Source organism: Heloderma suspectum, chromosome 2 (genome assembly GCF_057233095.1).
Source record: "Heloderma suspectum isolate Gila_16-S chromosome 2, 16-S_ref, whole genome shotgun sequence".
Taxonomy (NCBI): Eukaryota; Metazoa; Chordata; class Lepidosauria; order Squamata; family Helodermatidae; genus Heloderma; species Heloderma suspectum.
In genome coordinates, this window is record NC_139459.1 from 279729895 (window position 1) to 279756330 (window position 26436).

Sequence of the window (26436 nt, forward strand, 5' to 3'; positions counted from 1 at the left end):
AAGTAAGATGTGGGACTAACAGTATGGTTTTCCAGCCAAAAATCCCACCTCCAAGACTGCAGCAAAGACCAATCTACATAACTTGCTCCCTCATAAGCCCAAATTCAACACCTTATTCCATGCAGAAGACTTGTGCCTGATACAAAAGTCTAAAAAAAACATTTTTTTTTAAATAACGCCCACATTTTTCTACGGGAAAGCTATCCTTTCGATTTTGCGCGGACAGCGCTACGCTCTAATCTTGAGCTTGCTCCATTGTTTTCTATGGGCAGCTCCCACTTCCGCCCTGAAGGAGAGCCACAAATGGCTTCTACAGTGAACCTGGAAGCTGGCCGCTCTACCCATTTTAAGTCTATGGTCATCGGGGCAGGCCATCCTCCGCGTTCACCCAGGAGGGGCGGGCGGTCACATGGGTGAGCGTACCGGAATTTCCGGTTTCTTCTTGGTCGGCGCTGCGGCTTCGCTGGAGGCCCGGAGCGGCGGTGTCCTGACTGTCTGTGGTGGGTATTTTTTAAAATTATAAATGCGTACCGTCATATCTTCCCTCTCGCCCGTCTTGTTGCGGGGGGCTTGTTCCGCCGTAGTGCGCGCCTGTGCCCAGACCCTTTCTGCCCTGGGCGTTTTCTTCTCTGTCCGTTCGAGGGAGGCGATGCGACACGCGGGAAACGCTGACAGGGCCACGGCGGGGCTGGGTGGTGGGGAGAGGGGGCTCTTGCGGGTGTCTTGGAGACTCCTACGCCTCCGCGGTTTGCGGCGCCTGCTGGGAGTGTATTTGGGTGAGGGGAATTAGAGGCGGGTGGTGCCTCTGGGCTCTTTTTTCCTCTCCTCTTGTGCTGGCGGGGGCCGCAGGCAGGTGGGTTACAGCGGTGCTCACCCACAGACATGCATAACGGGAGCGGTTGCTTGTGGAAGGCGAAGATGCTCTATCTCAGTTCTGCTGCTAGTGTTAGGTGGGGTGAATTTATTTATTTTATTTATTTCATTTCTATACCGCCCAATAGCCGAAGCTCTCTGGGCGGTTCACAAAAATTAAATCCAAGCAACACACAATAAAACAATTTAAAATATTCAGAACATTAAAACCACAATATAACAATACAACCACAATAAAACCTAGCAGCGGTGCAGGAGTTTAAAATACAGATTTAAAACAGCAAAGATACAGAGTGCATCTTTCATGCCTCTGTGCCTAGTAACTTCAGTCAACAGCGTTGTCGAAGATCTTTTAGCCTGACACCTTGGGGAGTCGCTGCCACTCTACGGGAGTGGGTTAGATGGTGCACCACTGGTCTGACTTCGCATGAGATGGTTTCCTGTGTTGTTCAATTCCACCAGGGAGTATGCTGCAGGTTTCTGACCCAGGAGGGTAATTGAAACGAATGGTACAAAAAACGGAAACAGACATCCTGACTCCAGAAATATATCACTGTGTAAATAACTATGGAGGAAGCTAAAACTATTAAACTTAAATGATCTTAATGGGGCTGCAATGTTTCATCATTTAAGGGTGCAATCCTATGCATGTTTAGACAGGGAAAAGGCCTACAACTCCCAGCATGCCCCAGACAGCAATGCAGGCTGGGGCATGCTGGGAGTTGTAGGCCTTTTTCCTCTGTCTAACCATGCATAGGATTGTGCCCTTAAACTGCTCTAACAAACTAAAAATGGGAAAACTTTTTTTTTTAAATGCCCACTATTTTAAATAGCTACTTACCAAAACTGCAGAGCATTTGGTATCTTAGAAGAGGAATTCTGCCTTCCCTTGTCTCCTAGGACAGAATGCCTTTTCTAAGACAGTGTGTGCTGCAGCACATGTGCACATCTAAAAAAAAAATGCTTTGTCTTTCAAAACTTGTTCTTTGCTCATTTATATAGGCTTAATTAATCATACTTGTTTGAATCTAATTAACTTAGAATTCCCTAATAAGGTAACAGCTATAGTTCTTAGTAATAGAGCAAATGCAGTGGGACTAGGTATTTAAAAAAAAACAAAGCCCTTTCAGTTCTAATAGTGTGATGGTGCTGCAGAGAGCATAGTGAATGACACCCTATAGTCAGAGGACCATATTGGAGGAGAGGTACAAAATGGAAGGGGGAATTAGTTATACAGAGCAGAGAAACAGCAGGACAAATGGGCCAAAGTCAAATGTTCATGTGCTGATTTTTATTTTTATTTTTTGCATCGCTGGCTAATTTTGTTTATACATGTACCCAGAATAACCTTTTATCTAGTCCTTAGTTTATTGGAACAAGTATACGTGCAAATGTGAAATAAAGCTGAGTGGCATTTTTCCTTTACATTTAGTGAATACCTGGAAATATATATTAATGGGTATAGAGCATATTGTTGTTTAAAGTAGAGGTTGTGCATAGTAAAATTATATAAAACTACCCCTTTTTGAACATTCACTGGTCTGGGAGTACCTATATATATATATTTATTCCTGAATTTATTTGCTGGTCTGCAGCCACACAAGCCCCACCCCTGTGTCCTTGAGCAATAAAGTAAAATTTACTCAGTAAAAACCAAAACAAAACAATCCTCCACAAAATAAAACAACCATGTTAAAAATGAACATTGATTATTACAAGACAGCAACATTGAGGAACACTCAAATTAGGACATCAATGTATTTATCAAACATTGGTTGATTAAAATTGTATTTCATTAAAATTTTAAAAGCAGATCACATTGAATTTTGGCAAAATAGGGCACATACTTCTAGAAATATCACATATTTAATTTCTTAATGCATTTATAAGTTTATGTGCATGTTTACATACCTATATTTATCAAACATTGAGTGTTGTATATTTCTTTCAAAAATAGAAAAAAAGAAAAATTAAGGGCATAATCCAATGGCCACTAGTTAGTGGCTAGATGGCCATAGGATAGGATGGTTCCTGGAGCACCAACTTCCATCCCCTCCAGCACCACTTTGTAGGAAGAGCAGCGCAGAGTGGGGGAAATGGGGAGGTTGAAAGTGCTGGTACAACACATCCTATCCGTTGTCCTGCCGCCCCTTTGCATGCTCCGAGGTCCTGTGGCTAGACAGCCAAAATCGGCTGTCTAGCTGCAAAAGCAGGGTGGCGGGAGTGGGGAGAAGATCTGCTCCTCACCACTCCTCCCACCGTGCACTGGATAGGTGGTCGCCCCCAGGCTTGGAGGCAACCGTCAATCCGCATAGGATTGCTTCATATGTGTGTGTGTGTGTGTGTATATTTAATCAGGGAATCAGTAGACATTAAAAAATTAACAAAAGATTGTGTTCATAGCCTTTCTAAAGATTGAGAGGAGAGTGGGGCGGGTGGGCCTTCCAGGGAATATATAGTTCCACCTGCTGGGCAGTATTATCAATAAGGTCGTCTTCTATGCACCCATCAATTTAATCTCAGATGCTGGCTGGACATCAAGCAGAGCCTCCCCTGATGATCTCAGTGGATGGGCAGAATCCTGTGAGAGCAATTGGTCCGTTAGATATCCTTGATCCAAACCATGCAACTTTAATGACTAGATCTTTGGGGTGGGCTTAGAAACAAACAAGGAGCTAAATCAGATTGAACAGTATTGGAGTAATATGCTCTCAATAGCAGCCTCCTGATAATAACTGCCTATACCAGCTTTCTGAACATTTTTCAAAGGCAGCCCAATATAGAGCATATTGCAGTAGCCCAACCTAGATGTACTCAGATCATGTGTGACAGTAGCCAGATCCGCCTTCTCCAAGGAAGACTATAGTTGATGCACTAGCTGAAGCTGTGCAAAAGTACTTCTGGCCACAGGCGCAACCTGGCTTTTCAGAATATCCATTTCTGGAATGATTTTCCTACTGACCAAAAGACCTTAGTGAAGCTAAGGAGATGTGCTCCTGATCAAGGAGCTCCATGTTTGCTGCTCTTGGCTTTCTCAAGCAGAATGAAATATATGCAGTGATGTGAGTTTTCTGCAAACCTTTAATTGGAATTTTTCTGGGTTTTTTTCCTATGCAAATTAGGTTAATTTGCTTGGGGAAAAAACCCAGAAAAATTCCAATGTAGCAACAGTTTTCAGTACTTTATTTTTTCTTAAAATTAAATTAAATTTCATTTCATTAAAATTAGGTTAATTTGCATAGGGTCATTTGCATTGCAAACAATTCAGTTCGCATCAGAAAATCTTCTGATGCTGTAGAGCAGGGGTGGGGAACCTCTTTCAGCCTGAGGGCCAAATACAGTTTCAGAGGAGGAGGAGGACTGAAGGCAAAAGGGGTAGGGCTGAAGTACAACCCCCCCCAACCCAGTATATTGTAGCTTAAAGCTCTTTCTCCCAGTAACTAAGCCTTAGGAGAGATATTTCAACCTTCTAGAATGTGAGGAAAACTTGCACAAAATCTGGGAATCCACCAAATGATTGGTCGTAGGGGGGGAAGGGGGTGGGACCAAGGGAACGGGGCATGACTACCTGGGGGCCCTGGAAGGCCAGAGTGGGACCTCGGGCGGGTTGGATATTGGCCCAGGGTTCCCCACCTCTGCTTTAGAGAGTGATTTAATTTAGCATGTTTACTTGTATTTAGTAAACAACCTAAAAAAGTAATGCTTATTTTTTTGTCCTGATACAACACAAGAATTTGACCTGAAATGTTGGAGGGGAAAAATTAAAGTACACATTTAATTTAAATGTTACATTAGTTTGATTTAAGTGTTACATTATGTAGAAATCTTTCTTGGAATACTTGTACCATTTGATTGAAATTTAATTTAATTTTAAGAAAAAATAAAGTACTGAAAACTGTTGATACACTAATTCAGCCTTTGCCTCCAGATGTGTTGGATAGGACTGGAACTCTCTGTATCCCCCATTCAGGGAGTTGTAATCTTAACGCATCTGGTGGGCACCAAGTTGGGGAAGGCTGTACTGATTAATTTTAGCAACCCAAAGAACTGTGCATTTCACACTGAAACGTATGTATTTCAGTGACATATATGTAATAGCTAGGGATAATCACCCGAAACACTTTACTTTGAAACTGCCCAGCTTGCCTAATACTGTATTTGCAATTGACACCCATTCATTGTTACTAATAAACTTATGAATTGAAATATTTTCCATGGAAAAATAAAGCACTGGAAACATTTCCATCATGCATCACTGAATATAAGTACCATAAACATGTGTTGATCTCAGTTATTAGTTTTGGGCAAATCGGAGACAGGCCTTTGGGACTATGCAGTGTTGTGACATTTCAAAATATTGCACAGTAAGAAAGAAGTGGACTTTTTAGCTCCTTGTCTGTTATTGGTGTTTTCCTTGCTCAGTTTATGCTTTGTTCTTTCTCTGTGTTCTGTATTCCTGGTTGCATCTGTTACCATATAGTTTTTTGTTGTTGTTCTCCCTTTGTGCTGTGCATGTGGAAACTGGGTATGAAACATAATGGGGGGGAGGAGTGTCTCTGTTTTGCCATGACTGAAAAGAAGAAATTGTGTAATCTGTCAGCGAATTCCAGTTCAGGAGCCTTGTACTCTGTCTGCAACTTAAACATTTTGTTTTACTTGGTTACAGTGACCTTAAGGGCAAAAATGGAACGCCCTTGGACTGAAATACCTACTACTTTCTCTATGTTGCCATTTCTAATGTCTGACTTTTATCCTTGTATTCTTATGCAGAGACTATCCTGCTTGTCTTGTGTAAACCGTAGAAGGACATCGGTGCAAAAGACAACGTTGTTTGCTATCATCAGAAAATGTAATAATTGCTTATTGTTCAGATAGCATGCAGTTATTTCTTCCATTGTGATACTTGCTCCTCAAATCAGTGCAAGTATAAGGCTGTTTGAGGTGTGGTATTCTTACTGCACAAACTATTCACAGGCTAGAGATGAGACACAGAATTTGTCTTGGAAATGGGACACAAAGAAGGGGTTGTCTGCAACCTGTTACTAGGTTTCTTATGTTGGCAATCTGCTGCACCCTAAGCCTCTACTGTGCTGATATACACATTGGCCTGGTTCATACATAACAACAACCCTGTGTATGGGTTGATTATGGGTTGTTACTTGCAACCCCTGCACTATGATTCAACTATGGGTTGTTAATCACAAACAACACAGGAAGAGAACCCATGGTTTGTTGTTGGGTTGTGAACTCTGGAAAGTCCATGGTCAACAGCCCATAGGTAAACCATAGTGCAGGGTTCGCACGTAACAACAATTCAACCTGTCCCCTGGGTTGTCACTACGTACAATCCAGGTCATTAGCTTTAAAAGCTAACCCTTATGTAGATATCTTATGAGCATAGAAAATAAAGGTATAGCTAAGTACAGTTTTGTTTCTGTGCACTTATGATCAAGATATCTAGAACTCGGCAATTTTTTTTCCCTTAGTACTTAGTTTACTAGATTATCATGTTTACCTGCTGCTTTCCTCCCACATAAAAAGTAATGTCTATATAGATGTTATGTTAGTAGTTTAGTCAGTTAGATATTTTTATGGGACAATATCAGATAAATAATAACACACCAAATTTTTCCATGTTACCTTTAATTATGCTCTAGTACAGCCATATAAATAAGTTCACAAGTTACTGGCCAGCAACATTTTTACTAGCTCCTGGAGTTTGGCAGAAGAGGGGTAGTCCCTCCTGCAGCAGCCTAATGTGTTTCTGTGCTGGGTGTGGAGGATTCCATGTACTCACATAGGATTCCATTTATTCACCTATGTGGAATTCCTTCTTGCCTATGGCTCTGAGGCTAGTGCTTAAGTACAAGGCTACTATGATCAAGACTTAAAAGCTGTCTTTTTGTGTGTGGAGAGGCCGATGTGTTTTTGAATGGGCCAGAATGTTTTAGAGATCAAAATCCTGGAAACAGACCAGTTAAATAGGGTGTTGTGTAGTTCCAGCCACAAGGTTGCCCATTTCCTGGGTTATATTATTTAATCGCATAGTTCTTCTGTACAAAGTAAGATGTAACAACTAGTTTTATGTGGGTTCCTTTCTGATTAGTAGTGGTAATTCTGATCCTTCGTCTTTCACCTTGAACATCTTGTACACCAACTTAAATCAAGATGAAGTTACAGGTTAAAAGTTTATAGGGTTTCTAAGGCACCCTGGGGTGGAGTTCCACTGGACATTTATCAGTATCCAGAATAAAAAATAGCTTGCCAGTGTTTTGGGCAAAACAGTTACTGACAAATTATTTTGTTGTGGTAGGTGATTAGAGTGGACTGGAAGTAGTTCTGAACTGCAGGTATGCCAGATGTGTTGAAGTGTTTAACAGAGATTAATTAAGGGGTCATCTGTATGCTGTGTAATGTGTATTTTGTTGAGGCTCCCTCCTTTCTTTCTCTGTGCCTCTATCCTGTCTCTGTGACTTGCCTCTTCTGATATAATATTATTATAATACATAATAGAATGGTCACATAATAAGTAGCAGTTGTTGGTTTTGTTTTTGTATATGCTGGTATGGCCCGTGTTTGGGTGTGTTTCTTGATACTGTAGTTTAAATTGGCGTAAATACCACAGTGGCCCTGTGTTGTTCTGATCGAGTTAGCTACCTGGAATTAGATGTGCAATGTTCACTGTGGCCTTGGATGGTTTGATGCAGGACCCAGGTGTAGTGTTCTGGTTGTGTTGATTCAGTTTCCCCAGTGATGCATAGGGCCTTTTAAGCTGACCAGTACTGGCAACTGATTTTTAAAATTTAGAATAGTGAGGTTCAGCTTCCTGATGGAGGCACATGCTGCTTTGCTACAGAGTAGCTTCCTTGTGAACATTTGAATCACGCCTTGCAAGCTCAGATTGCAGTCAAGGCTTTTAAAAAATGGTAATGGGTGATGTCTGCTGATTGAAAAGATAGCATACTTCTGGTTAATGGATTTTAACTTATTTGACTTTTGTCATATTTTTTATCTCACAGATTCTGCAGTTCCGCAACAAAAAACTCATTTTATCATTGTCCATCGCAGACAAAATGTGGGGAAACTCTCGACCAGCCAACAGAATGGGTCCTTTCCGGTAAGTGTATTAACATGAAAAGTATTTTTGTAGTGATACTTGTGCCAAATAAACAAATGACAGAACAGTTTTGCTTCATATAGGTTATTGAGGATAAGGCTGGACATGTCAGGTAGATGTAGTTATGCATCAGCACCAAAAATAGTGTCTGATAAATTCTTTACTTCAGGAGTCCTAAACAGCCTGATTACAAGAGAGGTGTACCTCAGAAATAGGTATAAGTAAGGGTTTTTGTTGGTTCCATATGTCTTTGATATGCTAGCTAGAAACCTATTTGGGTTCCAGCTTACAAACCTACAAACAGAAACTGGAGGGCAGAATGGAATGGAGTATCCACAAAGAGGACATGGCTGGCTAGAACCCTGAACAGGAACATTCCACATGGCAGCATTTTGTTGCGGTGGTATTATATATAGCAATAGTGAGTTAATTTATCTGAGTGTTGCTCCTAATGTGGCCAAAATGGCATCATCCATACGCAAGTGGGGGAAGACTTGGGGGGATCTCAAAGGTTTACAGAAGTACAAACTGTCTTTGTGGGGGGTGAGGACACTAAGCAGGGAGGAGGTATGGAATGGGATATGCTGGAAGAGGAATCGTTGGGTGGCTGGAACCCTGAACAGGAGCACTCCACACTGCAGTGTTTTGTTGCAGGTCCCACTGGTCTGATTTGTTAATAGATATTCAATGTGTCTGCCCCTCTATGTTGTGGATGGTTCCTTTACTGTAATTGCTTCCAGGGGAAAGGCAAAGACAAGATGCCTCTTGTCAACACTGTTTTGAAAATACTTTTTTGAAAGAAGTATGATTAGACTTCGGTGCAATTTTTAAAAATGCATTTAAAGATATAAGGGAGAAATGTACAATATTTACTGCATAACTGGAGATATTTGAGACTCTTCCAGATTTAATTTATTTTATTTATTTGCAATATTTATATACTGCTCTATATCTAGAACAGATTTCAAAGTGGTGAACACAAGAAATAAAACAATAAAAGAATAAAAAGATTAAAACCACATTAAAATTATACTTGTTTTTTTAATAAAACACAATAAAAATAAAAACCGTAAGTGGTCAGTTAAGGAATACCTCCTGGAACAGTGCTGTTTTCATAAGCTGCCGGAAACAATGCAGTGTTGGTGCCTGCCTGACCTCCAGGGTCAGGGAATTTCAAAGAAAGGGGGCCGCCATGCTGAAGGCTCTTCTCCTGGTGGACTGCAGTCGGGCCATAGGTCCATGTGGAACCACCAGGAGCAAGCCCTCCAATGACCTCAGTGACCAGGCAGGTTGATAAAGGAGAAGGTGCACTCTCAGGTCCCAAGTTGTTTAGGGTTTTGTACACTAGTACTAAAACCTTAAACTTGGCCTGGTAGTGAATAGGTTTGTTTTCAAGCTTAGTATATGTTTTGGAGGTATGAAGATGTTTATTTTTTTGTCTTCCAAATACTTAAAGGAACTGTTGAGTGAAGTATTGGCAGCTATCTGCCAGAAATAAGTTTCCACTTGGTGTTAGTGTATTACATATGGTCATGGAAGAAATACTTTCATTTTCGGTGCATGATGTAGAGTACAGTTGATTTTGACACTGCTCCCTCATCTGGATGAGTTTGCTGAATGTAGTGACACAGCATGCCTGTCAGTCGGCTTCTTAATACTGATCCTCCTTATGCTCATGTTCATTAGTGCAGGACATAAGCCTGATGCTTGTGGGTTTTGCTGTGGGTTACTGGAACTATGCATTTTATGCCTTGTTTTACTGAAGGGTCTTGGAGCATTTGAGATTTAAAGCTCCTGAAATCATTATGGAAGGCATTCATATGCTCTGTCAATGCAAGAGTCTGAATACAGGGTAGTGACACTGACGGAGACCACATTCATAGGTTTTGAGAAGTCTTGAAAGAGTTAAGTATTAATGTACAACCATTAGCAGTAGAGAAAGGTACTCTCACTTCATTTATGCAGTCTGCTCGCTAAAGGCAGCCACGTTAGATGAAGGTGCAGATGATACATGATGAGGTTTGAGGCTTGATTCTGCAGATTGAGACAGAAGTAATATACCTGCAAGCTGAAAAAATAAACTCAGAATTGCTGCACACCTGAATAGTACAGTCAACACGCACAAGGATTGGATAACCTCAAGCAAGCCATTAGTCTTGATCTTAATGGGGCTTAGTGTCCTAACTACCAGATGTCTATTCATCCAAGTTTGGTTAACAATGTAATTTACTAGCCAGTATGAAAAAAACAATAAGCAGTTGCACAAGTGACTGTCCCTATGCTATTAAAACACATATGTTCACAGTAGTCAATCTTTTAAGGAATAGTTTTGGTATGATAGGAGAAATGACTCTCTGTTTGTCACAGGTGGTATAGATGGGCCAAAGCTCATTGGTAGAACACATGTTTTTCATGAAGAAGGTCCCAAGTTCAAACCCCAGCATTTTTAGTTAGGGCTGGGAAAACTTTGAAACCTCGGAGAGAGCCCCTGCTAATCAGTGTAGACCAGCCTTCCCCCACCTGATGCCCTTCAGTTGTTTTAGATTTCAGCTCCCATCAGCCCCAGTCAGTATGGCTCTCAAGGGCACCAGGTTGGGGAAGGCTGGTGTAGATAGTACTGCGCTAGATAGACCAATGGTCTCAATATAAGGCAGCTTCCTATGTTCACATAGTATTGCAAGGACAATGGGTCTAGTGGTTATGACATGTTGATGAAATATATAATGGGTATAGCTTTGAGGGTTTTAAATGGTGCAATAAGGTTATTTCTGTCATATCGTCATTAAACATGAGAATTTGTATTTTTATAACCCTAAGAAATGATGTTAGAAGTAAGCTTTTTTCTTTGCTTCTGTTTGCTTTATGATCATGGTTCAATGTGATTTAAACATTTTATTTCAGACTCTTATACTTTTGAAAGCCATTTTCAAAGTAATGTTGGTATCTTACACCTGGAAGCAGTTATAGCCAAGGAGAGGAATCCAAAACTCCATAGACAGTGTTCTGCATGTACTCATGGAGCGTCCCAGTTCTCTCCTCCTAGCAACAGCCTCCACTTCTTGCAGCATCATGCAGTGTGGGCCTTCTAGAGCAGCAACTCATAAAGTGTAGGGAAAGCACTCTGCATGCATGCAGGTCTCTGTGGATTCTGGCCAAGAAATTCATACATTGGAAGGGTAATCATGAAGTATCTGTGGATTGATCAGATTGATTATGGTAATGAAGATGGAGCAGACTCATATCTTATTGCTTCAGAGGATAGTTCTAGAATCAGTGAGTGGAAATTGCAGGGAAGCAGATTTTGGCTAAACATAAGGACAAACTTTCTGAATGGTAAGAGCAGTTCGAAAGTGAAACAGACTGCCTTGGTAGGTGACGGGCTGTCATTCACTGTAGATAGTTGAGCAGAGGCTGAAAGGCCATCTGTCAGGTATGTTGTAGTTGCATCCTGCATTTTAGATCCTCCATTGAGCAGGGGGCTGGACTAGATGATCACAAAGGTCCGTTCCAACTCTGATTTTATGAACTGTCACCCATTGGATTCATACTCCACATGCAAACAGAGAATCAACAAAAAAATCCTTATTTGTGCCTATTTTCCAGGCTCACCTAAAAATCAGCAATAGGTCTAACAACATAAGAGCCCTGCTAAATCAGATCAAGGATCCATTTAGTTCAGCATCCTATTCCTCAGTGACTAGCTAGATGCCCCCGGAAAGCCTACAAGCAGATCATCAGGGCAACAGCCCTCCCTGTTGTATGTCCATCACATCTGGTATTCACAGTTGTACTGCTTTTAACAAAGGAGAGTCCATTTAGCTGTTGTGGTTAATAAGTTGCTTTTAGATAAATTTATGGAGGATAGGTCTAATTCGTGTTTCTAAAGTGATCTAAATGAGTGACTGACACCTATGGCTATGAATTATGCTATGTTTGTGAAGAAGCACTTTCCTTTGTCTGTCTTGAACCAACAATTTAATTAGGTAAACTTGACTCCTAGTATTGAAAGAAATCTTTCTCTGCCCATTCTCTCCATATTATAAGTCTCCATCATGTTCCCCCAATCTTTCTTAGTTGTCTATTTTTCTAAACTAAAAAATCCAGAGAGTTGACTTAGCCTTTTCCTGCAGGGAAGGTAGGGAAGGTACTCCAACTGCATGATCGTTTTGGTTTCCCTTTCCTGCACCTTTCCCAGCTTTGCAATATCTTTTTTGAGGTGGGATACTGGAAATGTACACAGTATTCCAAATTTGGCTACAACATAGATTTATGTTAAAATATTATGGTAGTCTTATTTTCAGCCCCTTACTTTCCAAGATTCAGTTTGCCTCTTTCACTGTTGTTGTACACTGAGTTGATGCATTTAGTAAACCGTTTACCATGACTCCAAGAACATATCTGTTTAGTCAATTCAGAATCATCAGCGTGTGTGTGTGTGAGAGAGTGAGATACCTAACTTGTAAAATAATAGACATTGACTTTCAGTTGCTATTTTGTTGCTGATGTTTTGTTGCTCATTCATCCAGTTTGGAAAGATCCATCTGTAATTCTTCAGTCTGCTTTAGATTTTACCATCTTGGATAATCTATCACCTGCAATTTAGTTGCCTCACTGCTTCCCCCTGACTCCATATTTTATGAATGTTAGATAACACCAGCCCTAATGTAGATGCTTGGGGAAACTGGTTGTTTCACCCCATTGTGACAACTACATTAATCCAGAACTGCAAAATCTGGGGCAGAATCTGATTTAGGTGGATTCTGTTACCATCCTTACCTGTAAAGTGTTGCTTTAAGAAATGCTGAGACAAATCTGGGGTAGAGCTAAAATGTAGACTAGATGGTAGCAGAATATGAGCTGCATTAGTGGTGCTCATCTGGCAGAACAGATTCTCCCTCCCCCATGCACCCCTGAAATTTGTACCAGAAGGTTGGGGGACCTTCTGGAGAAGATTTGGAGGGGCATGGGGAAGAGAGGAAGGGGAAGTCCCGTTGCACAAGTGGAACTCCACTCACACAACTTTGGGAATGATCCAGTGTTACTATAATTGGATGGCTCTCTGATATGAAGGGCGTGCTATTGCCCTAATGAAGGACATTCATAAGAGCGTAAGAATATAAGAAGAGCCATGCTGGATCAGACCAAGGTCCATCTAGCCCAGCATTTGTTCACCAGAGTTGATCTGATTTAAATCAAATTGATTTAAAACATGATTTAAATTGCTTCTCTGAAGGACTCAATTTTAATGATTTAAATCACAGTTTAATCACTAGTGAGGAAGATTCTGTTTAATCATAATTTTTTAGTAGAAGTACATTATTGTTTAATATAACCTTAATACATATTCAGAGATGTCGGTTTCATTAGAAGGTAGATACACAGTGGAGGATACATGAAGCAGAAGTTTCCTCAGGAGTCAGGACTGCATGAATATGTTCTGTCCACTTTTGGTTTCACTTCCTATTCCCCTCCCCTGTCTCTTGCATTTATATCCAGACTGGTCCTCCTTGTTCAGATCTACTCCATTTCCACATATTCTCTATTCATGGACCTTCTCTATCTTCGCACTTAGAGAGGTAAGGCCATGAGAGAGAGAAAGAGCGCGCGAGAGCAAGCGAGCATGCACTTCTTTACACCACCTGCAGTGCAGAATAGGACTGATCAGGTTATTTCCCCCCAAAATAATATATATATATATATATTTTAAATCATTGATTTTTATCAGCCCTGCTGTTCACATAGTAGCCAACCAGCTGCCCATGGGAAACCACAAGCAACAAGTGGTGTACATAGGAGTGCTGCTTCAAATACTGGAGGTAGCATATAGCCATCAGGACTAGTAGCCATTGATAATCTTATCTTCCATGAATTTTCCCAGTCCCCTTTTAAACTGGTTTTAAACCATCTAAACTGGTGCCCATCACATTCCTTACTGTTGTTAAGGGAAAAGAAATTCACAGCTACAGTAACTGTGTTCCTGTGTGTTTTTTTTAAACACCCTACTTGTCTATGTACCCAGCTGGGTGTCTCTCAAGGCCAAACCAGACATGACATTCCTTCAAGTCTTTAGCCCTGACATATATGTTTTTTTCCCACATAAATAGTCAGTGTGGGCCTCCCCAGGAGCATAGCAGGGACAAAAGGTTAATGCTGTCCTCCCTCATGCTACAGCCCCAATCCAGTTCTTCCCCTGCCAGCTATTTATGGAGAGGGAATCATGCATGCCAGGGCTGTTACATCTAGGTTGTTCCTTAGAGAGAATTCCCTGGGCCTGTTTGACATACGTTGTAATTTAGTAACCTAAGAAAACTGCTACCCCTTATGAGGAAGAAAGTGGTACAAAATGTGTGTCTCTCATGAGTAGGGCTAGCGGACACAGTCCAACTCTCCCTTCCATGTCTTCACTAAATGCATGGAGGGAAATGTCTGTAGAGTCCTATTTTAAGCTATGTTCTCATATTTGAAGCATAGTTGGTTATCTGTTGAAAGTTTAGTTCCCTGGAAAGTTCGGTCTGTAGCAGTTCTGATTTTGTTAATAGAGTTCAAAACTGTGCTGACCTTGTTTATGTTTGAACAGCATCTTATAAGCATGTTCTTTATCATAACTCAGTTTCTAGTGCCCTAAGGATGAGGCTTTATATTAAAGGTAAAATAAGGTTCTTCAGACCACTTGCCAGAACATACATTTCTGATAGAATGTGTTCATTAGTAAAGGAATGCGTACACCTCAGTGTTGTTCTGGCTTAGGTCTCTCTTCATATTTCTGAAAAATCCAAGAATGTAAGTGATTTTGTTGGAGATTAATGTAGCATTCCTCTACCAGTGACTGGTAATTTATGTTTTTGACATATGCTAATGCAGTCTATTAATCAGTTTCTATGAATTACATGAAATATTCCTTCATAAACAATGATGGGAGAACCTAAGAGATAATTCCTTTGAAGATGGTGGCACAATCAGATTTAATGAGAATTCACTGCTTGAAGAAGTATGAAAGACAAGTGTGGTGGCTTCTTAAACAGAACTCTCTAAACATCCCAGCTGCATGTACTGTGAGACTATGTAGATTGTTACGTTCATTAACTCATTAATATTTCAGGTATTCCATGTTGAGTTCTTCTGGGAATTATGGTGAAATGGGAGTACGCAAGTTTACTTTTCACGTCTGTCGTATCCTACCTCCTCTTAAACTACCAAACATCATTGTCTTCTGCGGATCTTACTGTTGAACAGCTCTGTAAAAAGTTTAGAGAAGAACTTGCTGATGTGTAGATTACAAACTCGAAGGACATTATGAATAACACTGTCTTTATTTCTACAGTGGGAGCCAAGAAGAAAGATTTGCTCCCGGGTGGAACAGGGATTACTCTCCTCCTCCCCTTGATAGTCTTGCTCAAGAAAGACACTCTGGCAACTTCTCTGGCAGAGAATCACTTCCTTTTGATATCCAGGGACTCCCAGGCATCCTCAGTCCTCAGTTTGCCAACAGAGAGGAACCTTCTTTCAGCTTTGGAGGTAGAGATGGACCACGTAGCGACTTCAGAGGTGGGGAGGGCCATTTACATGATTTTGGAGGCAGAGATTACCCACCTTCTGACTTCCAGAGTAGAGATGATTCACACTTGGACTTCAGAGGCAGGGTGCCACTCCTTCCAGACTTTAGAGGCAGGGAGATGTATCCAGGAGATTTCCAGGACAGGGAAGGGCAGTCTATGGACTATACTGGAGGAGACATTCCTCCTATGGATTACAGGAACAGGGATGCATTTCGTATGAACTACAGGGATAGGGAAGCTCATACTATGAACTACAGGGGCAGAGATGATGCCCCATCAGATTTTCGTGCAAGGGGAACATTTGATTTAGATTTCAGAAATAGAGATGGATCTCATCCACACTTTAGGGCAAGGGACATCTCTGAACAGGATTACAGGGGCAGAGAGCAGCCATATTCAGATTTTAGGAAAAGAGATTTACCTGATATAGACTTGAGGGGTATGGGTACAACTGACTTAGACTTTAGAGAAAGGGATGTACCCCATTCAAATTTCAGAAACAGGCCCAAATCCCAAGCTGATCAGGATTTTAGGAGTAGGGATGTGCCACCGCCTCTGGATTTTGCAGATAGGGAGATGCCCTCGGTGGACCCAAATGTTGTGGATTTCCAGCACAGTCAATCTACAGTACTTCTAACAGATAGAGAATGCAAGATAGAAGAAGCTGTACATGTTGTTAGAGAGAGGTCTTCCTTGGGTATTCAAAACGAGGAGTTTCCGCATTCAGAGCCAGGAGCCAGAGAAGAAGAATCCCAAGGACAGAATCTGGAGGCCGAATCTTCTCTAGAGTTCCAAAATAGCCGTGGTCCTCCTCCCACTCTTCAGGACCAAGATAAGCCTCCTCAGGCCTTTGTTAACCCTCAGGAGCTTTCTGCGGGTGAACAGCAAGTATCTGAATCATCTGGTCTTGGACTGAAGGAAAAAAGTGACCTGGATTTCCTTGGGCGGCAGGATACAGACTACAGAGGCATTGAGTACCGGGATGTAGATCATCGGCTGCCAGGAAGTCAGCTGTTTGACTATGAACATGGCAAGTCTTTTGCAGAAGGAAAATCTTCTAAAGATTCTCAGCCAGATCTTCAGGTATGTGACTGGTTGGAAAGCTTGTACCTGTAAGCATGTTGACAAAGTGTTTTGGAGAAGATACTGTTTTTTTTTTAAGTAAAAGCCATATGTATTCTTTGTCTGTTAATTACATCAGCACCAATGTATTTAAACTAGTTATGGTATTTCAAAGCAGTATTATAGTGATCGTCCTTAAGGTCCAAATTATCTCAAATCTTGTGGTTTTGTTCTGTTTCCTAGAAACTGACATTCCTCATTACTGATTAACAGAGTTTATAAATCTTACTTGAAATCTTTTTGTGTTTGATCATCTCTAGAACTAAATTATAAAACCAGTCTGCTAACTTATTGATCATAAATCATATTACAAAGTTTTTAATGAACTGGAGCACCTTCGACTTTCTGTGTTTTGAGTTGCTGTACATTTCCTCTGCTTCATTATTGTCTTTAATGTTCTCTTAATTCTTATCTTGAAGGACCAGGATTACAGGACCTGCCTCAAAGATATAAAGCCAAGCAAGCTGATTCGACTAGGAAGAGTTCCTGAAACGGCCACGAAAGATGATGTAAGTAATTATTCCCCTCCTGAAACTTACCTAGCAATATTTGATATTCCATATGAACAGTTTTCTCGACATGGAAATATTTTAAAATAGATATGTTTCCCTTTTATTTGACAACATGCTAACACTGTAGTAGTGGTAGTCAATCTGCTTTGCAGAGCTTGCATGAATCATGGTCTTTGACAATTTTTGATTCTTTTCACCTAAAGCACATTTTAATATGAGGTAGGAGTCCAGCTGTACTGCCAGTATCTGCTCTTTCAAAGTTATTGAACAAAGTATTACATACATCCTGCATTGTGTTTTGTACCAGAACTCTCTAGTAGGAATCACAAGTGTTAATTTTGTTCTGATATAAGAGCAGAACAGGATTCCTAGCTTTTTTGGTGGTCACTTTGACTCCTCTTATTTGGGTAGCTTTAAATCAGGAGTGGCCAACTTGTGGCTCTCCAGATGTTTTGGCCTTCAACTCCCATAATCCCTCAACATTGCCTATGGCTTAGGCTGATGGAAGTTGTAGGCCAAAATATCTGGAGGGCCACTACTTGCTGACCCTGCTTACATTCATGCAGTGCATTTACTTTGCAACTAGAAAAGTTTGTTTACCTTCATTAGAAAAAAGCTCTCATTTTTTTTTCACTTTTTAGAGACTTCTAAGCAATGTGATCAGCAGCACAAAGTTAGATGAAGGCGGACTTGTCAGTTGCCGCGATTTTAAAAAAACAAACCCTCTAGCATTCTTAGTGTCAAAGGGCATTCTTAAAGATATCCAGTTTTCATCAAGGAATGCTGAGATGCAGTAATTCACTGTAAAGAAATATTCTTTTGACACTCAGAGAGTTTATTAATCTAAAGAGTTGTAAATGTAAATTCAGTGAATTTTAAAATATATTAAAAAAGGCAAACCAAAATAGCTTGAGTATGTTTCAGTTTTGGTTGCAGTATGACACTTGGATTATGGAACTGAAAGTCCAAAGTCTAAAACCAGGGAATTAATTCCAGAGGGATAGCTGTGTTAATCTGTTGCAGCAGGATCCCCCTGACTGCCACCCCGCCCAAATCTGGTGGCACTTTAAAGATAAATAAATTTATTGTGGCATAAACTTTAATGGGTCTGAGCCCATTTCATCACATTCATGAAAGAAGACATACTCTTCTTCTGGTTTTTAATTTTCATTTCCATTCACACTGTGTTGAAGTGTTACTTGTTATAATGTAGGTTTTGATACTTAACATGACACTTGGTTTGCCTCTGTAGATTCTTAATGCTTTCCAAGCATGTGATGGGACACCAGTGAAGAATCTGCGCCTAAAAGATTATACTACAGGTGAGAATTTTTTCAATTTTTTTGTGTTGGGTGGGTATACATTAAAACTTCCAAAAGCTTGTATCAGGTGACCCATCTTGTCTTGTAACCACAGCTTTCTTTGCTGACTTCCTAGTTACTGCTGATTTTTAAATGACTTCGGGGTCATCTAGTCTGTCCTCTTGCCTTCTCCAGGATTGATGGCTTCAGGCACAGGCTTGGCAAGTCAGATGTAAATCACCTGTGCTAGCTTGACATTAGCCATGAGGTTAGACACCTATGAAAGACAAAACAAAGCTTTTCTAAGGGAGTCTTCAGGAGCTGACAGTGGTTTGTTTTCCAGTGGGTGTTCTTTATTCAGTCTTCTCATTGGGCGAGTTTTTGTCTTAGCCCTGAAATAGTTGCCCTTTAACAACATCTTTGCAAATAGAGGTGCATCTGTTTTCAGCAACATCAAATGCAGATAGCTCTAAATGGGTTGATGGATGTTTCCCAAACTTCTATATTGGGTGGTTTTTCTTGTTTCAGAGGATGGCTTGTTTATAGCTTCCTGGCTTCACTTCCTATGTTCCTGACTGGTATCCAGATGAATTTTGTAAGGGAATAATTGGCAGCTTTTTGGGTGGGATGGGGAATAAAGATTGGCAAAGTTAAATGTCATAGGGAACGTAGAAAACTAAGATTACAGTTCCAGAAGTGGGGAGATATACTGGAGGAAAATGGAGAGGAGCTCTGGAAGTCTTTCCGTTCTTGCTCCAGTCTGGTTATAACATAAATGTCCATAAGGACTTAAAACCTGAAACATCTATAAAACAAATTGTGTGTAGCCTATTGCATGCTTTGGCATTAGTACAGCCTTATATAGGTGCAGTCCACCTGGGGTCACCGGGCATACTCACATTCCTGCAAAATATTCTTTTAAGAAAGCTGCCCCCGTAGTACCCCTGAAACTGCTTCAGGTTTGCTGAGTTCAGAATCATTTTGGGGACTTGGTGTAAGAGCAATTTAATGGGAAACAAAATTTATGAGCCGCTTTTTGAACTTGGTATTTAAAAAACATTGTTTGGCTGCTTTTAGGGCAGCATCTTAGAAAGGAACAGCGCAGAAAATGCAGGTACAGGGTGCACACATGGTTTTTCATTACTTTTGTGGTAAATAATGGGGCTATTCAGATGTAACAGCAAACCATGGTTTTGTGTTCTGAGCATGAATCCCAGGCTGGTGCACCCCCTCCTCCCCTTGCACATGGAGATTAAAAACATTGTTCACTATTTGTGGTAAAGCATAGTTTGTAGTTTAGTCCGAACCCAGCAAGTACACATCATGGAAACCGTAGATTGCCCATCAACCAGGATAGCAAAGCACTGTTTGAACATGACTTGCAGACAAAACAACAATTTACAGTATTAGGACAAAACTGCAGACTATGGTTTGCTGCAGCTGTGATCCAAAGTTTCTAATCACCACATGCATGGTGAGGCAGTGTGCAAGCCTGAGGATTGTTCTTGTGACACCAAACCATGTTTTGGTATTATGTCTAAATAGTTCCAAGGAGTCTGCATTGCCAGATGTAAACATTTGTCAATTAGGGAGATAGTTAGTTGTTCTTCCTACAATGTTCCTACATCTTGGCAACAGCCACTCTGTGATGTCTCCTAACTGGGAAGCAGGTTTTTTACAACATGGTTTTGGCCAAATTTATGAATAGCATGACAGGTATACTTAATGTTATTTTTAAAAGGTTATATCACATACTTCAGTATTTCTGTTGCCAGGGAGGATGACTACCAGTATTTATTTATTTATTTATTTATTTATTTATTTATTTATTTATTTCATTTCATTTCATTTCTATACCGCCCAATAGCCAAAACTCTCTGTAGTAGTAAATAAAAGCAACAAAACAGCATATTAAAACACCACAGATAATAAAAGCATAGCAGGTGCATGCTCTTATTTTCATGGTATCATTTGATTTCATTTTGAAAGTTTAAGTGGATCTTTTGAGGTGAAAAATACAAAAGAAATGGAGTACAGTGTTAATATGTTTCAAAGAAGTGTGCTTGGAAATAGAGGTGGGATTGGATAGGGATGTAATCATGAATAGAATTGTGCCTAAAGTGCTCTAGTGTATTGCAGAAACCAACAATAATGTGTTCTGTTGTTTCACTGAACAACTGCAGTGAAAATATAGTTCAAAAGAGTCTAACTTGAAGCAATAGAAAAATAGAAATAATTTTTGGGGGAGAAATTTTATAATTTATAAGGAGGTATAAACTTGTGTTAAATTTGACTGGTGTTAAGGTGTAAGAATACTGTTTTTCATTTCCAATTGTAGTCTTTCTCCGTGCATTGAACGCTACTCTGGATGGTCCTGCAGTGTTTTAGGGAGTGAGAGGGGGGAACTCTGCAGATTACCCTTTGGATCACAGCTTATATATTAAAATGCTACACATTCACATCTATGCACTTGGCGGGATTTGAGATCCCTTCAAACAGTCCCCTATGCTTCCTGAAAAGTTGCCCTCAAACCTCAGTGGCTGGGGATTGAAAAATCTTGCCAGCTGTTCATGAACCTTTTGGTAAAAGTCTTAGCTTTGAGCTGAAAATACAGGAGAAAAATCAAAGGATATGTAAGATTCAAAATGCAGAGAAATGTCTAGATTGTTCAAACACCTAGGTTTTGTGGGAAGAAAGTTCTAAGCCATTTCGATACATATTTGTACGAATAATACAGTAAGGGCAGTAATAGCTTTAAACTACAATATGCTGTTATTTTGTACTTTAGTTCCAACCCCTTTGCCTTTGGCTCCGCCCACCACTGGAATGTAGACCCTGAAACCTTCCCTGGAATTGAATTATGCCCAAAGGCTGGAGGGAGTTCCTCATTTCTGCTCTGTGAGAACATCTGGGAAGCAAGTAGGAGTTTTTCTGAGTTGATAGACATACATGTGTGTGTATACACACATTGGTGAAGAAGGGAAGCAGGTGCACCAGGAGAAAAGTCCTAAGGTTGGAGTTGGATGAAGCAGATGAGATGGAAAGAAGTACGGTTGGTAGGGATAGCAATGAAGCCTCTGTAGGGCCAATTCAACCATGACAATCCTAACTAGGTGTTACTTGCTGTGTGTGCATATGCTGCAGCAGTTCTACATGCTTGCAATTTGCTGTGTATATGTGTGCTTATTAACCTATGCTCCTCCCCTCTCACAGCCATGAGAAGGGGTTAAGAATATGTTGTGAACTGCTTAGCGATTTTAAAAAGGGGAAGCTGTAATATAAATGTACAGCTTCCCTAAAACATTTATATGCCATGGACAATCCTAGGTTCACAGTGGATGTACATTCAGTGAATAAAATGCACACTGGACTGTCACATGGATCAATTTACATAAGGTTTCAAACATTTTCCTTCACAAGTACTTAGTGTTCATTTTAAAATTATTGCTGGTTACTGTGCAGTGTGCAGTTTGAGAAATGTGCTCCAGGATGTCTTGCAATGTTGCAGAAGACATTAGCATGTGCCATTTCATTAGCATCCCTAAATAATATGGTCAGCTTGAAGCAATTGCTTGGGTCGTTTGTGCAGTTGGGCTGGCCCGGGCTAGAAAGTGGAGGAAAGTTATTAAAGTACAGGGCTTGGTTAATGCTCATTTGCTTTACCCAGGATTTGTAGCTGTGTTCATGAAACACAGAAATGGACACCTTGTGCCTGTGTCACTTCTGGGCAGATGCTAACGTTGAAGCAAATAGAGTACCAGACTGGAATATTTAAAGCACAGTAGCAGAGGCAGAGACTTTGGTTTCAGGGCTAGAAAACAGTTTTTAGGGGTGAGAGGAGGGTTTGTTGAGGAGACCACAGCTAGCAAAGTGAGTAATTCTTAAAAATAATTAAATACTTGTGGGAAATAAGTTTGCATTTTATTTGGTCTCCTTGGAGTGCATTTGTTTTACTTTAATATATGCTGAAGCAATTTATTGGCAAGTGTCAGATAAAAAGTTCCCTGCCTTCTCAAATTGATGTAGACTGAGAACTGTTCAGCTACCAATCGTATGTTAGCTGTCTTGGGCATTTTTAATAGAAAGGTGAGGTATAAATGTAACAATACCGGGTAAGTGCTTTAGGTGCCAAGAGTGCTTCAAGCTACATTTGTCTGTGCTGAAACATCTGTCTTCAATCCCTATCTTACCCATTACTAATTTTCCCCCCTTTACTTTGGCTGCCTCCTTGTTCTATCAGAAAATAGTTGCATGTGAAACTGAGATATCTCAAGGTCTGCTGCATGATGAACTCTGTTAGCACATATCTGACAGGCAGGAAGTTTGCAGCTTGTTGAAAACATGGCATCCATTATGCATCAAGCAAACCATGATTAAGGTGGCCTCTTAGCTTGCAAGGTGGCAACCAAATATCACTGGTGCTGCCTTAAACACAGCCTCTGGGGTAGGGCTTAGCTCAGGAAGCTAAACTATGGTTTCACTGGCCACATTCAGACTTCATGCTAAACTATAGTTCAGCATGATGAGAATGAGCTTCAGTGAGCCTTGGGCTCCCATGCTCCTCTCCTCGTCCGAGCCATGAAGGGGTTAAGAATATGTTGGGAACCACTTCAGGATTTTTTAAATGGGAAGCTGTATATAAATGTCCTAAACAAACAAATAAGAATATAAGAACACTGCTGGATCAGAGCAAAAGCCCATCTAGTCCAGCATTCTCTTTGCATGGTGGCCAACTGGAAACCTGTGGGAAGCCCACATCAGGACATGAATGCGATAGCACCTTTCTGATTGTGTTCCCAAGCAACTGGCATAGAGTTGCATAGAAAAGGAAGCATAGAGCCTCTGAATCTGGAGGTAATATATAGCCATCATGACTAGTAGCCATTGATAGCCTTATTCTCCATGAACTTGCCTAATGATCTTTTAAAAAAGCCATCCAAGTTGGTGGCCTTCACTACATCTTGTAGTTATGAATTTCACAGTTTAACTGTGTGCTATGTGAAGAGGGACTTTATTTATCTGTCCCAGATCTCCCACCATTCAGCTTCATGGGATGATCCCAGCTTCTAGTATTATGAGAGACTACCTGCTTTCTCCATACCATACACAATTTTATACACCTCTTATCATGTTGGCGCTTGTGCCTACTAGAAAGGAAAACTTAGGACTGTGCACACCAGGCTTTTTATTTGCTCTTTACCATTATTTCGCTGCTAGAATTAAAATCACGATGAATAGTGCATGTCTGTTTCATGAGACTTCAGTTGTTGCAGCCCTATCTTGTAGTAAAAGTGTGGTGCAAATTTGTTTCAGTGCAGGTATTTATAGATCTGAGCAATCCCTTTCTAATTCTCTTTTCTTGATTGTAGCTCTATTGCCTATGCAGCTGTGGGTCTGGGGACGGTGCAGCCTACGGGGGGAAAAAGCTGCTTCTTGCAAACTGCTTCTTTTAGCATGGGGATTTTTCAAAATATAAATAGTTGGATTGATAGACAAATAGTTTGTAGGTTCGCCTTCAAGAAATGCTTATAGAGCTGTTGAATTGATTACAACAATAACAGCTCACTCTCCAGTTACATAGTTCTTTGTAGTTTTGAATATGGATATTCCATGCGATGGGAAACATTTTTAGAGGAAATAAACAAATTGGAAGAATCTGATGGGCGGAACTACAACATGGGGATGCTGCTGAAAATGGCACTACCATGTTCTGCCCCTTTCCCCTGTCAATATATAGTAATATTTAGTCAAGTCATGTCATCACATTGTATGTTTCCTTACCCCTGCCAGTAGCAACCAATAATGTGGAGTAGGGATGGGGATACAGGAATGTACATGACATCCCAATATGAGTAAGTGTTCCTACAAGCTATATATAGAGAGGGTGTCATTGGGGTGCTGTTTTTGGCAGCATTTCTATGTCACCTGGAATATGCAGTTCTGCTCTGAGCGTTCAGGAAATGTAGGCATTGCAAACTGCTTTAATACAAGTCATCACTACAGTGAATTTATGTCACATGAAGGCACCTCATGATAAACTCAGATGCACCATGAGGTGTAGGTATGTTATTTAGAGTTTCTGGCTTTTAAAAAAAAACACACAGACATGCACACCTGTGCTGGGCTTATCAGGGGTAACTACTTCTTGGTGTTACATTATTGGCTCTGAAAGGCCATCTGTTGCATTAATTTGTGATATCTGCAATACCAGATAGAACAGAGTACATAATGCTTATGGTTTGAGTGTTTTATGGGAAGAACGGAGGCATCTGAGGAACTGAAACACTCAACACACAATGTTCTCTTTGGTTTTGTTATGAATTATACCAATGCAAACCAGTTCTTGCAGTTTCAGCCATGGCAGCTTTGCACACTGTTCCTTGCTTAAGTGACACATCTTCCCCTGAGCAAACCCTGGTTTTAATTTAGATGATTATGAATCCTTGATAATTTTGAGGTAAGGACATTTTTATGTGCCCTTCTGACCTCCATTTCAGGCAGATGGGTGCATTCCTTCTTAAAATAGCTTTCATCACTAGTAGAAATTATTCTTTCTTAATGCAGTATGGTTAACTAATTATTTCTGGGAAAGCTTATGAAAAACTTCAGTGATTGCTTGTCCTTTATCCCAGACTACTTCTGAAGAAAGGAACAATAGCATTTTAGGATAGTCTTATTAATATTTTCCTGTTTTTTTGGAACTGCCTTAGCTCAGTTTATAAATGAAACATTTAAAAGTTGAAATTTCTTGTTCTTATTCTATACTTGGAATGAAAAAGATTCCCAGGCTTGAATATAATTACAGCCAAAAAGTTCACACAACCAAATAAAGCACTTGGTTTCTTACTTCCATACGTGTTTAAATATTGCTTTTGAAAGCAGACTCTGTCTGGATCTTTGAAATGGTTATTGTGCTTCTTTAATGTTTAGTTCTGGAGGGGTCAGTATCTCCTTAACTTCTATGAGAATGCCCCCATTACATAATCTTTTTTGATGGAAACCCACATTACTTACTGTATTGTACAAATTCAGAAGCAGAAAAGAGAATAATGGGCTTGTGGTCAAGTACTACCAAAGCTTGAGCAAGTCTAGTTATAAAGAGCATCAACTGTTGCTTTTATTCTGTTTTGTGGGAAGCATAGGGTGGTGGTAGCTGGGTGTGTGCTGAGGGGAAGGGGAAATTGGGTACTGAAAATGTGGCTTTCTGGCACTAACGCAAATCCCGTCTGTATTTAAATGCTGTCCCCAGGTTACAACTATGGCTATATCTGCGTGGAGTTTTCCCTCTTGGAAGAGGCCATCGCCTGCATGGAAGCCAACCAGGTTGCTTTAAACTTCGGTCGAAAATGCTGCTAGAAGAATATTTTTGTGGGGCGGGTGGACACCTAGTGACTCATTTGAAACAAAAGTTGAAAGGAAGGGCTTTATTCCAAAATGTACAACATGGCAGCTAATATGCTGATGTTTCCCAGAAATCTGGAGAGGAATAATGTTTCACTGAAAGAGCTCATTTTTTTCTGACCAGTCTCGCCCATTCAAGTTGTGCATGCTTTGCAGGCTTGATGGATTCAAAGTGCTGTAGTTATGAAAAGGGTTCCCAGTTCTTCCCAGTTGTCCTTGTGAGTTTGTGTATATGGTGGATTTCAGGTGACAGGAGCTAAGCTGCTGATCTCAGATGCTTCACTTTCTTGACGGTGTACAGTAAACTGAATCTGTACTTTCTCTGAGCAAAATAGTGATATGTTTGAATACACACACCTTACCTATGTTTCCATGGGCCAGACCACTACTATGCAGCTCTGAGTGAAAAATCCTGTTTGCATGCCTCATTTGTCTATGTGCTGTCATCTGGTGGGTATGTATGGGACTTTGTTGTCTGTTTCCTTTTGTATTCCTGTTGCCCTTATGCAAGATGGAGCTGCATAGGAGAGGTCTCTCCTGTTATAGATGCACCT

At 40.5% G+C, this 26436-nt stretch overlaps 1 protein-coding gene across 6 annotated transcripts in view; it reads left to right on the forward strand.

The window, feature by feature from the left end:
- The first annotated feature begins 451 nt into the window (after window positions 1–451).
- The window catches only part of RBM6 (RNA binding motif protein 6), an 82282-nt gene continuing 56297 nt past the window's right edge, over window positions 452–26436 (forward strand). For 2 of the 6 annotated variants that reach the window (XM_084839588.1, XM_084839590.1), the window contains exons 1-7: window positions 452–500; window positions 5644–5722; window positions 7893–7990; window positions 15312–16629; window positions 17088–17177; window positions 18433–18502; window positions 25731–25804. In XM_084839588.1, coding sequence (XP_084695714.1) covers window positions 7947–7990; window positions 15312–16629; window positions 17088–17177; window positions 18433–18502; window positions 25731–25804 — 1596 coding nt within the window. In that variant the 5' untranslated portion in view covers window positions 452–500; window positions 5644–5722; window positions 7893–7946. Of the gene's footprint in view, window positions 501–5643; window positions 5723–7892; window positions 7991–13486; window positions 13567–15089; window positions 16630–17087; window positions 17178–18432; window positions 18503–25730; window positions 25805–26436 lie in introns of those variants that run through there. The other 4 variants (XM_084839587.1, XM_084839589.1, XM_084839592.1 and 1 more) reach the window with 3 other exon arrangements.